At 35.5% G+C, this 13800-nt stretch overlaps 1 protein-coding gene across 1 annotated transcript in view; it reads left to right on the top strand.

Annotated features, from left to right (window-relative positions):
* Positions 1-13779, top strand: part of pigl (phosphatidylinositol glycan anchor biosynthesis, class L) — a 29581-nt gene extending 15802 nt beyond the window's left edge. The window contains exons 4-7 of the mRNA XM_055200013.2: positions 8577-8644; positions 10104-10135; positions 12306-12439; positions 13178-13779. Of these exons, the coding sequence (XP_055055988.1) occupies positions 8577-8644; positions 10104-10135; positions 12306-12439; positions 13178-13306 (363 nt within the window). The 3' untranslated portion in view covers positions 13307-13779. The remainder of the gene's footprint in view (positions 1-8576; positions 8645-10103; positions 10136-12305; positions 12440-13177) is intronic.
* Positions 13780-13800: the final 21 nt, after the last annotated feature.

The following is a 13800-nucleotide window of genomic DNA, read 5'->3' as shown; positions in this document are numbered from 1 at the left end:
TGAGACTGTGGGCGTGGAAAACTGATATTAAGATAATACATTACAGTACAGTTTGACTTTTACTTTCATGCAGCTGTTTGTGAGGATTGTCTAAAGGATTATAGCATTGTTACACAGATGTGAGCCTGCCTGTGACAACCCAGTTAAGGTAATTTATTTGTGATTTATTGTTTTCTACATAAAATCATCCTAGATAATTAATAGAACAATCTGCCTTGATATCTTTAATATTGTAAGGCCTCTGAGTAAGGTCATGCCAATGATTGAAATTAAAGTGTTATCAGTGAGAAAAATCTAACTTTGCTCCTTTGGTTTGTACAGATGTGTATGGTATTACTGCGAGGTTTACGGGTTGTGTGTGTTCGTGTAAAAGAGTAAATTGAAAAGATTTCTGTGAACTGTTTCTTAGGGATGGTACGATTACCGGTTTCACGATTGACCACGATAAAATGTCCTGACGGTTAGTATTATCGTTAAAAATGTAATTATCATTACAACCGTGTTTGATTACCATGATTTTAAAAACTCAAGGTAAATCCTGTCCAGCCAAAATCAGTTTGACGCAGGCGCACACATGCAACATAGTTTTTTTGCACAAGAAACCATTGTATTGTATTAATTCACGGTCATTCACAGTATTTATATATACAGATCAAATAAACAGATTTATTTATTCTTTTACCACAGAAATAATTTCAGGGACATGAAATATTCAATTGTGATTTTCAAAAATAAAACTTGTTCAAATGTTTTCAGTGTATCAGTTCTTTTTGAACATTTCCATCTCATTTAAACAAAACCATGATAATATTGATAACCATGATAACTTTGGTCACTATAATCATGATATGAAATGTTCCTATCGTGCAATCAATTTAAATTAGTTAACATGTAAAACTTTTGCAATTTCCATTGAAACTACAACAAATAACTCTTAACATCCATCTATTTATTTTAGTTATTACTTTATTTCTTGTCAAACATATTTGGCGAAAATTGTAAAAATGTGGTTGCATATATGCAGGCAAATTGTGTTAAAATCACACTTAATATTTTATATATGCATAACTGTAGGCATAAAAACTGTGGCATTAAAGGACAAGTTCGGTATTTTACACTTAAAGCCCTGTTTTCAGATTGTTTATGATGACATAGAACGGTTTTGACTGAAATTTTGACATATGCGGCTGGCCCAAGAATTTTCGGGTGTTTGTTGTTTCACCTCCCACCTCTACAACGGCTAAATTAACACATCTTGTGTCTAGTTAAGGACAACACATCTAGTGTGTTGTCCTTAATTTAACACATCTCTGTGTTATTTTTGGAACAACACACTTTGTGTTGTTTTAACACATCTTGTGTTGTCACTTTTATTTATATGAACTCAAAATCAACACGAAATGACACATAATGTGTTAAAAATAACACATAATGTGTTAAATAGTTTAACACAAAACAGTGTGTTAAAATTAACACTTTCAGGATGTGTTAATATATTTAACACATTATGTGTTGTTTTTAACACATTATGTGTCATTTGAGTTCATAAAAAATAAATGGGACAACACAAGATGTGTTAAAACAACACAAATTGTGTTGTTCCAAAAATAACACAGAGATGTGTTAAATTAAGGACAACACACTGTGTTGTCCTTAACTAGACACAAGATGTGTTTATTTAACACATTCGTTTTAAGAGTGTAGGTGCACTGGAACAATCTTTCCTAAAATGCATTAAACTTTCGTTTACAAAGACGTGAAACTCACCGAATGGTCAGGGGTGTTCACTGATATGCTCACACAAAAATCGCTGCAAAAGATGCTTTCCAACAGCTGTTTTAGCATTCGTTGTAAACTTGTGGACCTATTTTTCCAAACGCCTCACACCTGTACATTCTTCCGCTGAGAGCTTAAAGAGTAACTAAACCCTAAACGAACTTTTTTTAGTTAATGATCTGTAAGAATGATCCTTTATTAGTGCTGTTCATTGATTTTAGTACGCTTTTTGACATTAAGATATAAAGTGTTTCAATACTGCAATATATGGTGTAAAAACGTCTGAGTGCTGCCCTCTTCAGGTTGAACGGTGGCTACTGCAGTTGAATTTTCCTATTGGATGTTGGGTCCAAAAAATGACTTGTGACGTAAGCAGGTTCAAGCTCACCACGCCCTTGTTACGATCTCACCACACACATGGTACGAGTTTAGTTCGTCCCCTCTATCTCCGTTGGGATCTGCCCACTTTTCTTGCATTTTTCAAATATTGACAGTGGGTGGAGTCAGGCTTTGACCAGGGGTTTAGTTACGCTTTAAATAATAGACACTCCAGCCCAGTTGGTGGCGATAATCCACCTTTGCCAATTGCATTGAAAACAAACAACATTCCCGGCGCGGAGTAATACCGTACCTCACAGCACATCTAATACAAGTCAATGGAGTTGGACAAAAACTACGATAAAACCTGTTGGAAAGTTTTTTTTGCAGCGATTTTTGTGTGAGCATATCAGTGAACACTCCTGACCACTCGGTGAGTTTCACGTATTTGTAAATGAAAGTTTAATGCATTTTAGGAAGGATTGTTCCAGTGCACCTATACAACCATTAGGTGGGACGTGATGCAAGAAACACCCGAAAATTCTCGGGCCAGCATCATATGTTCAAATTTCAGTCAAAACCGTTCTATTTCATCATAAACAATCTGAGGGCTTTAAGTGTAAAATACCGAACTTGTCCTTTAAAGAATTTTAAGGGATAGTTCACCCCAAAATTCAACATTATGTCATCATTTACTCCCCTCATGTTGTTCTAAACCTGCATGAGTTTTTATTAGTAAGTGAACTTTGTAGTGAACTCTGACTGATAAAATACTGTTTTATCATTAAAAACTGATAACGTCCTGTTAATTTAAAGGGGTGGTTCAATGGTATTTCAAGCATTCTGATTTATTAACAGAGTTATAGAGTTGTTTCCTCTTGCTAAACGTAGGCAAAGTGTCAAAAAAGCAGTTGGGCATGTTACAGAGTATTTCTGTGCCGAATGCACTTCGCAAGGGTTCGTACAATTTTCGGAAAGTTTTTTCGATTACAGGTCCAGCTGACGTTTCAGGGGTTTTCTATACCTATCACTTCTTTATATGGGCACTTCCCCCAGAAAACCCCGCCCACCCGTCAATCAGCGGGAGACGCTAGAACTTGTGAACATCTTATCACGCGTCACAGCTTTGTTTAATTTCAAAACTCAACAATGGCACAACAAGAAGTGTGTTTTTGGATGTAAGGAGAAGACATCCAGCCTTATGAAAACAATGGATGTAGTTTATTATCCGGGGGAGCAGCAGAGTTTTGCGTGTGTGTTTGATGCGGTGGATTTTCCCAACCGGGTCTTGACGAGTTGCACGCAGTAAGTAAGACTTCTGTCTTATGTTGGAAATAGTCGCGTGCATATTATATAAATAACACGAACATGTAGTGAATCATAAGTTAAAACAGTGTTGTATAGTGTTGCATGACTAGTACTCGCTCCTCCCGCGGTATAACTCCTCCTCCTTCATTTTTTCGTACGTTATCGGAAAGATTCGGTAAAGCTAATCTTTCTTTTATAAATCTGATTAAACTAAAGACTCTTCGGAGATATAAAGGATGTAATACTACTCAATAGGTACTCCAGATTAACATCAGAAATGCAGAAACAGCGTGTGTTACGTGAGCTTTAATGTCATGTTGGGCATACTAATATGGCGGCACGGTGGCTTCACAATTGTGACGTCATCCACAATCCAGTCAGATCAGTGAATATAACCCATATGTGGCAGAGTGGCAGTCACATGGACCATCATTTATCAAATATCTTCTTTTATGTTCAACAGAAAAAAGAAACCCATACATGTGAAGAGTAAAGGGGGGTGATAATGATGGCAGAATTTTTATTTTAGGGTGATCTTTACCTTTAGGGATGGTTTCCTGGACAGGGATTAGCTAAGCCAGGCCTTAGTTTAATAGGCTTTATGCCCAGCTGCACTACTTCCTGAACTTCAGCCAGCTCCTTGTTTCCTGTCTGCCATTATTGGACAAACTGATTAATCCAGGTGTGCTTGATTATTGTTGTTGTGACTACTGAGGTCAGGCACATCTGGATTAATCAGTTTGTCCAATAATGGCAGACAGGAAACAAGGAGCTGGCTGAAGTTCAGGGAGTAGTGCAGCTGGGCATAAAGCCTATTAGGAAATATAACAAGTTTGAACAAACATACCTTACTAAAAACATTACTTGTGTGCATTTTGAGGCAAAACAAAGGGCACGCATGTATTTTAAGATATGTCAAGTTGTTTTCAGTTTGGACAGCTCTTACATTTATTTTAGTCTAGGACTAGTCTAATCCCTGTCCGGGAAACCGCCCCTTAAAGTGACAAAAAAGACCAAAACCAATTATTCTAATAATTAACTAAATATTATTTGGATTAGTTTAATTGAATGGACTATTTTCTCAGTTTAAAAAATCTGCTTGAACATTTCCTTTGTTGATTTGTAGATGAGTCTTCAGCAGAGATGTATAAAGTACTAGGGACCCAGACTTGAGTAAAAGTACAAGTGCTCTATCAAAAAAGTGACTTGAGTAGAAGTTAAAGTGCTCTTTAAGCACAGCACTTAAGTGGAAGTACTAAAGTATTAAACATGTTTTGTACTTAAGTATTGCAAGTAGTTTTTTTTAAATATACTACTCAAGTACTGAAAGTAAAAGTACAAGTATTGTGTAATGTAGTTATTAAAGAAAACAGTCAAAAATTTAAATATAATATTGTTTATATTATTTCAAATGTTTAAGCTAAAGGACACTCACAATTCCTTTGGCTGTAGCAGCAGTAAGGACATAAATGTTCAGATAATTCAGATTAATTTAACTGATATGGAGATAGAGAATTCAGTGTTAATGAAATATTAGTCGATATAATGGTAATAGGTAAAGGTACAAGGTGTTTCAATGTATTTAGGTTTCCTTCTTTCGCGCACACTCACCCTTTCTCGCGCATTCTCTCTCTCTCTCGGTCTCTCTCGCGCACTTTGGTTCTCTTTTCGCTTCACATTTGTCCACAACCGCGGCTCATATTTGTGAGTGAGAGGGAAGTAGGGGTCGCCCTTCACTATCTCCGATTGGTTTAGACCACGATGTGTGTGTGTTTCTAATGTGTATCACCGCTCCGGCAGTGATAATGTGGGTTTGGAATGATTCGTAACATTTGGGTGTAACGAGTAACTATGCAGCACATAAAAAATGTATCAGAGTAAAAGTATTAAACTCATCGAAAATATGTACTGAAGTAAAAGTGGAAGTAGGAGAAAAAAATAATACTTCAGTAGAGTACAGATACTGTCTTTTAGTACTTAAGTACAGTAGTGAAGTAGTTCTACTTCGTTACTATACATCTCTGGTCTTCAGGCATGTTTACTTGGTCATCTCATACGCAAATATGAGTCTCTTTGGCTCTGTGCTCTTCACAAGGTTCTTTTCTATTTCCTCAAAGATATGCTGATCTGCTCCTCTAAAGCTGACTCACTCACCTCGTTGTCTTTGGCAACAATCTACATACCTGCTGCAACATATTATTTTGTCAACCATATTTTTCTCCACCCTTGGCACTTTTGGCTGCAGGAGTTTAGGAAACCGCCCATTCCTAAAGACAGAGTCGGTGACATGATAGACAATATGCAGATAGATGTTTCCACACACTTCTGGCAATACCTGCTACCATCTAAACTGCTGAGTCCTCAAATCACTAGTTCTGTTCTCTTGTTTGTCTTATTTCAACTTTTCACCTCGGTCTTCAGTGGGAAGAAAGAATGGAGAGAAAAAAAATTAAGGCAATTTTTGCATACCAGATGTTGTGTTCCTGTGGCTCTATGGGTAGCATTGTGTTAGCAACTCAGAGGCCGTAGGTTCGATCCCAGGGAGCACAACGTAGTTAGGCATTTGGCTAAAAATAACTTAATGTAAATTAGGGCTTCCTAACGATTAGTCACGACTAATCAGTTGCAGAATAAAAGTTTTTGTTTACATGATATATGTGAGTGTACTGTGTCTAATAATTATGTATAAATACACACACACATGTATGTATTTTTTTATTGCTTTTTTTTAATTGTTCAGAAATCTCGTTTTTTGGTTGTGCATTCCAATTAATTTCAATGCAACTGCAGTTGGTTTGTTTTGATTTAAACCTTCATAACTTAAAAAATACAGCTAAGTAGCACCATAAAACAAAATGATAACGTAATAATAAACATGTTTTGTCAAAAATGTAAAAAAAAAATGGATTTATCTCGTTTTGCAACGAAACTCTTCATATAATTTATATTAAATAAAAAATAAAATTATTTATTATATAAATAGATTTTTTTTCATGAAATATATACATACGTGTGTGTGTGTGTGTGTGTGTGTGTGTGTGTGTGTGTGTGTGTGTGTGTGTGTGTGTGTGTGTGTGTGTGTGTGTGTGTGTGCGTGTGCGTGTGCGTGTGTGTATATATAGAGTTAGGTTAGATTATTTATATATATATATACAAAACATAAACAAAAACTTTTATTCTGCAAACGTTTAGTTACGACTAATCGTCAGGCAGCCCTAATGTCAATGTTCTAAAAGAAATATCAGACAGGCTTTTAGTTGCTGTATTGCTGCACTGTATTGTCTTTGCTATGCATGGTGCAGCTGAGTACCTGTTACTTCTTTTGTTGTATATTCACAATATAGGCTAGCACAGAGTCATATTTTAAAGGAAAACACCACCGTTTTTCAATATTTTACTGCTTTTACCTCACTTTAAACAAATTAATACATCCCTATCTTTTTTCAATGCATACACTTAATCTTTTTACAGTGCTTTGTGAATGTGTTAGCATTTAGCCTAGCCCCATTCCTTAGGATCCAAAAAGGGATGAATTTAAAAGCCACCAAACACTTCCATGTTTTTCTTATTTAAAGGGGACATTCCACAAGACATTTTTAAGATATTAAATAAATCTTTGATGTCCCCAGAGTACATATGTGAAGTTTTAGCTCAAAATACCATATAGGTAATTTATTGTGGCATGTTAAAATAGGCACTTTATGGGTCTGAGCAAAAATGCACCGTTTTTGTGTGTATCCCTTTAAATCCAAATGAGCTACTCAGGTGGGCGGAGTCTCAAATGCTTGCGCTGTAGTCAAGACAGAGCATCAAGAGGGAGATTCTCTCATAAAAGAAGTTATTGAGCGATGTTAAGCATTACAAATTTGAACAAGTTTAAAAAAATCAATCATCTGTTTTATGCATACTAAATACATGTTTATCAGCAGATGGGGAACATTGTGGAATAAAAATAAAGACTTTTAGGTCTCATGCTGCTGCCAGTGTTTTAAACAGGCACAATGATTTTCAGCATGTAACAATAAAATACACGTCCACAAACACTGACCAAACCACACAAGCACATTTAAATGATCTGTAATAAAACAACACGTTTAATGCTTAAATTTTAGAGAAACAGATCTGACATGTTTAAGTTTATTGTGTATGAACACATTCGCGTTTCTGTCAGTCTCTCACTCTCTATCTTGTGACTCCTCGTATTCATTTGAAACTTCAGAGAAACATTAAACTATACAACATATTTATGCTTATTGTGTATGATAGTAAATACGCGTTGTTCTCTCACTCTGTCTCGTGCAGCGCATTAATCCTCGTGTTCATTCATATTACCTTCATAGAAACATATAAACAACATACTTGTATTGATGAAAGTGAACCGTCACGTTGCTATCTCTTTCGTTCGCTCGCTCACTCGCTCTCTCTCACTCACTCACTCTTTCTCTCTCTTGCACTAAGGTAACGTTAATCCTTATCTTCAACCTTTAGAAAGATCATTAAAACTACAAGTTATAAGATTGTAGGCTACTGTTTGTGTTTTATGGGAATACAAACACGTCGTGCTGGCAGTCATTCTTTCTCTCTATCTCTCGCACTCGTGAGGCCGCTTCATGGTTGGATAGCGCAGATGAAGGGGCTGTATCATTATAATAAGATCCCCTTAATTCGTCATGGGGGAAGCAAAATCCGAATGACCTATATATTCACATGCTTGCAGAGAGAGCCTTACCAAAACAAAGTTACAGGGTTGCTATTTTTCATGTTTTCTGGGTTGGTAGAAGCACTGGGGACCCGATTATAGCACTTAAACATGGAAAAGTCTGATTTTCATGGAATGTGCCCTTTTAAAGAATTTTAAATTTGTGCTGATTTTCTCCCTTATGACAATCCTATAGGTAAAGTCCTGATCGTCTTTGTGGTTGCGGCAATTATCTTAATAGATTTTTCTATGGTGCGCGGTGCGTTAAGAGCGATACATCGTGATCACTATCCTGAACCAAGACTATCTGTTTTATAATGCTATCTTATGAATTTTTTTTAAAGATTATTTTAAAATTACTGTTTTGGTTAGTGTTTTCTCTCAATAAGTGTAACTAGTTGTTAAAGATGACTACTTGATTTAAAAGTGTTGCCAGTGTTTATATCTGTTTCCTGTTATATGTGTTTGTCCACAGGTACTAACATTTGATGGAAGAGGTGTGAGTGGACATGCCAATCATATTGCCATTTACAAGGCCCTCAGGTACATGCATGTTGATGTCATTTAGCAGTATTTAACTTAGAATACTGAAAAGTATTAGAAAAGTAAATACCATTTTATTGTGAAGAAGACACATCTTTTGAAGAGGTTAATTGTTTCCCCCTAAATAAAGCATTAGGGAAGCACAGCAAAAATAGAAGAGACTTTCTGAAGTCATGCCAGCTTATTCATCTGTACTGTTATGATTTCTAAAAAGCCTCGTGTTCATTTTACATTTTCTGTATTATTTGTGTTAGAGTGAGGCTGCATTGCTGTATCTGGAATGTATTTCTGAGTTTTAATTGAATCTATTAATTCAGTAAGTAGAAGCCAAAAGCACATCTGTGCATGTGTTTACACAGCAGCCCAGCATTGCTTCTACATTAATGCATTTGGCAGACGCTTTTATTCAAAGCAACCTTCAGTGCATTCACACTGTACATTATATTTGTTCCCTGAGATTCTGATCTTGACCTTTGCACTAATGCAATTCAGGAACACTGAGACAGTAAACACATTTAAATACAGCTTGCACATTTTTTAGACAAACCGCACAATTATACTCTTCTTAACATCACAGAACATTTCTAGATATTGTACCACTGCTATGCAAACACTTGCTCAGATTACACACAATCCGACTGACCGGCAAAACACCAAATCACTTAAAAAGGAAAAACAGCCTCGATCTTGGATCGGACAGTTTGTTGTTCAAGTGGAACAATTAAGACCATGACTAGTTTGATGGATAGAGTATCTTTGCACTTTATAAAACCACTGTGTCTTTAAGGTGTACACAGTAATATAGCTTCTCTAAGGTGTGTGAGAGAAGGGCAGTCAGTGTTGGTTAGGTTGGGCTAGAATTGGGTCACTTCAGGCTGAGCTGGGCCTGCACAGGTGGTGTTACAAGGAGAGCCAGGACATGACAGAGAATTCCAGGAACTGGATATGGATTTAGTTTTCTAATCTGAGAAAAACCCCAGACCTCAGGATGTGTGTGTGTGTCTATAAGAAAGACAGACAATGGGAAAGAGAAAGAAACCAAAGACAAATAAATCTTTGTTAAGAAAACAATCTGAATCACAGTTTAGGTTTATTGACCAAGTACAGCATTTCTTGAAAGGAATTTGACCTGGTAGTTTGGTCCCAAAACTATTGTTAAGTCAAAGTCATTTAGCGTCAAGTGCCTTGTACAATAAAAATGTGTTTGCAATATAACAATGTAAAATATGAAACTTCTGCTACTTCCCAGACGATAGACAAGACAGAATGCAATAGACATTGCTGCTATGTACACTGATATGTATATATGTTTAGCTTTCTGGTGCCGCATCCTGTTACAATTAGCTAAAATGAATTTATTTAGTAGTTTCTGTTACATTCTGTTACAATATTTGTTTGTTAATAGTTTATATAATGTGAAGTGTTACATTAATCATATTTTGCTTTTTTTTGACAACAGTCATTTGGCTTCTACTGGAAGACTACCTATAGGTAAATCTCATTATGTTATTTACAGTGGCGGCCGGTGACTTCTTTGTTCGAGGGTGCATGATGCAAAGTTCATCACAACATGTATGTAGCCCATCATGTGTGTGGTTCGTCATTTCAGAATATGTGTTTGGCGCGTCGAGTGAACCTATGCATCACGTGTTTTGTCAAAATAACTGCCTGCTGCAGATGCGTCTAAAGGGTTTATGATAAAAGAGACGCTTGCATTTGCCAGATACTGGTAAAATCTCATGCGTAATCAGAGTTTACTGTTAAGTGAGTGTCTTGCGTGTATTTTGTGAACGTGAGCGTCTCTTTTATCATAAATGGTTTTGACGCGTGTGCAGCAGGCACTAATTTTAACAAAACACGTGATGCACATGGTTCACATTACGCAACAAACACATATTTTGAAAACACGAGCAACACACCACACTCCGAACACATATTTTGAATTTGCACCCCTCGGAAGAGCAGTCACCAGCAGCCACTAATTATTTATATTATAAATTGAATGATAATCTGAACACATCCCCTCTTTAGATGCTACAGTAATGTGTTTTGTAGGCAAAGTGCACCACCAACTGGTATACTAGAGATCTTGCCTCTCTATTAGCCTCCTTGTTTTGGAGAATAGCTTATAAATAATTTGTCACACGAACGCTTCAAGTGCCCCTTAAGGAAAACCAGGGTTTTTATGTGCGTAAAGGATCCAAATAATGCATTGAAATAATATATTAAATTGTTCTTTGATGTTTACATAGAAGGTATGTAAATTTATTAAGTGCAAAAATTATCCAGAAATGTTTTTCACATATCCATTTACAACTATGATTTGTCCTTTGCATGAAATGGTCTATTTTTGCCCTATTTGGAAGGGTCATTAATAATAATATTGAACTCTGCTCTGATTGCTCTGCTCTGAGGCTCATTCCAGTAGCTCACATTAGTAATCAGACCTTATATGTTTGAGCCTGTATCAGATGAAAATAAAGATTATGAGGAACAACTAATTGTTTGGATATTGTTAATGGATGTTTCTGAGTGGTAAAATTACCTCTTATTATTCATCCCTAGGTAAATACAGTTTTTTATTAGTAATGGTGGTTTATTAGGAAACCTAGAGTTCACAGTTCTGTTGAGTCTCTATTATGTCTGAAAACAATGTGGACAAAAACGTACCAAATTACAAAGGGCTGAACTGGTGCAATTACAATAGTGAATTTGGCAAAAACACCACTAGGAGTCAGTGTGCATCCATCTAAAGAACTTTCAGGGTTTAGTTAAAAGTATTAAAGTGGTTAAAGTATTGGCTTATGGGTGGCTCCTTTTGTAACGCATTCTTTATTCTAACCAAATACATTTTCTTTAAGTCTAAAAAAACCCTCTAATGTCAAACCTAAATGTGCAACAGAAGTGTGTCAGCTTTATGCAGTCTATCACATTGACAACCACACTAAACACATGTTATCCCTGAGAAAATCTGAGGTTTTTGTATCTGTTTCTAGAACTTATTACATACTTTTTAATCAGCTAAAATTTCTTACTGCTATACATGCAAATTGTTCTACAATGTTTTTATTTATTTTAATGATTAATCTCTGTATTTAAGAGTACCTAAATCTTTGATTAGTTTTCAAGTTAAAACATTTTAGTTCAGGTTTAATCAATCTCTAGGCACAATTTCAGGCTTTTTGTTTCTGGTCAAACCAAGAAAATTAAATTAAATAGAGGACACCATCCAAGTGTACTGGCTGGCCATTTTTATTTCTTTAACAGATGCAAATTTATGTTTCTATTACTTGGTAATTCAGTTTGTTTGTTTGACTTCTAATGGAATAATAAAAAATATATATAATAAAATAATAAAAGAATTCACATGTATCAGGGGTGTTGTTATTTTTTTGTAAATTAATAGTAATACTATAAATCACTCTGATATATATATATATATATATATATATATATATATATATATATATATATATATATATATATATATATATATATATATATATATATATATATATATACTTTAAATATATTAATATTTAATATTTTTTAAATATGTTTATAAATAATAATTAATCATATTTAATTGCACACAAACTACAGCTTATTTTAAGAAAATAATTTCCCTACATTGACTTATTTCATCTGTCTGACCCCACAGGTTGTCAAGTCTTTTCTCTTCACACCGTCAGCATCTTCAGAAAGTACATGTCAGTCCTCGAGCTGCCAGTCAGCTGGCTCCTCCCCTCTGATTTCTGCTGCATCATTGGTTGGGAGGAGTATAAACGTGCCAAGGTGTGTAAATGAATCAGGTGCTTTACCAAAGAACTTAAGCTCTAATTAGGAATAATCAGATAAATTAAAGGGAAATAATCAGTTATGCTTTATTTATTTATTTATACACGCCTTACGCCATTTTAACATTTATGGCTGTTTTCATGGCGAGAACTGGTTACTCAACAAGTTACTCAAACTCAAAGTTATTTAATGTACACATTGGGGAATGGACATGTTTTCCAATTCACCCTGACCTAACCCTGCATGCTTTTGGCCTGTGGGAGGAAACCAGAGTAAACCCACGCTGACACAGGGAAAACATGCAAACTAGTTAGGCCCAGACCAAAGACTTCAGCTTGGCAAACTTTGACTACAGAACATTTCAAACAAAGTGCATTGTTTCTTAGAAAGTCTAGTCACACAAAAAAAAGGCTGTGCTTTCAGCCAACGCATTAGTACTTTGAACCCTTAATAAACACAACGCCTTGTAAACATTAACTAATCCTGCTGAAAGGCCTGTAAATGACACAGTCATTCCAACCAACCAAAGCCTGAACTGGCTCTGCCAGTGTGGCACATGGACAAAAATGACATGCTGGCAAGTTGACCTCTATTGTGTGTTTTTAATCCTTAGTCATATTTATCATAAGGTCAGCTATTTGTATGTTTACAAAACAAACGAGCCGAATATGATCAACTACTCACAGCAGTCACCTAAAAATTCAAGTTCTGTCTTTGTTTTTATTCTTTCATCAGAAAGCCATGCTGCGTCATCACTCTCAGCTGCTGTGGTTTCGCCGGCTGTACATACTGTTTTCACGCTACATGTTTATAAACACGTTCCAGTCTGTCACTGTGGAAACAAAGAATGTTAAAATGTATTAGCCTAAATTCTTCTCTTTTTTTTTGCACTGTTCCTGCTCACGTGGGACTAAACTCGGGCACTGTCATTTTGAAGTTTTAGTTTCAAAATGTAAAACAAAAAGCAATACAATTTATTGTATAATGACAACATATAAAAAAAGGTTTTCGATGAAAAACTGGTGGCTGAAATTTAACACTTATCCCAGTAACAGGGTAACTAAATCTTAAACATGGCTAAACCTGTGTACACTTGTGCCTTGGAGTATAAAGAGGTGGAAGACCAAAGTCTACTGTGTATATATTGTTTACATTAGTCTTGTTGTTGGATTTATTAATATAGACATTGTTAAAGCACTGTACCAAAACTCAGTATGGTTTCAAACCTGACCACATGAATTTGAGTCTGTTAATCTAAATGTTTATGCATAAACAAACCAGAAACGTGTAACAAATATTGTGTTCAAAATAAATAAATAATAAATGTGGAATTATAATTCAGTTTTACACACCCATTG

This window comes from Misgurnus anguillicaudatus, chromosome 22 (genome assembly GCF_027580225.2).
Source record: "Misgurnus anguillicaudatus chromosome 22, ASM2758022v2, whole genome shotgun sequence".
NCBI lineage: Eukaryota > Metazoa > Chordata > Actinopteri > Cypriniformes > Cobitidae > Misgurnus > Misgurnus anguillicaudatus.
This window is presented reverse-complemented; position numbering and strand designations above follow the sequence as displayed.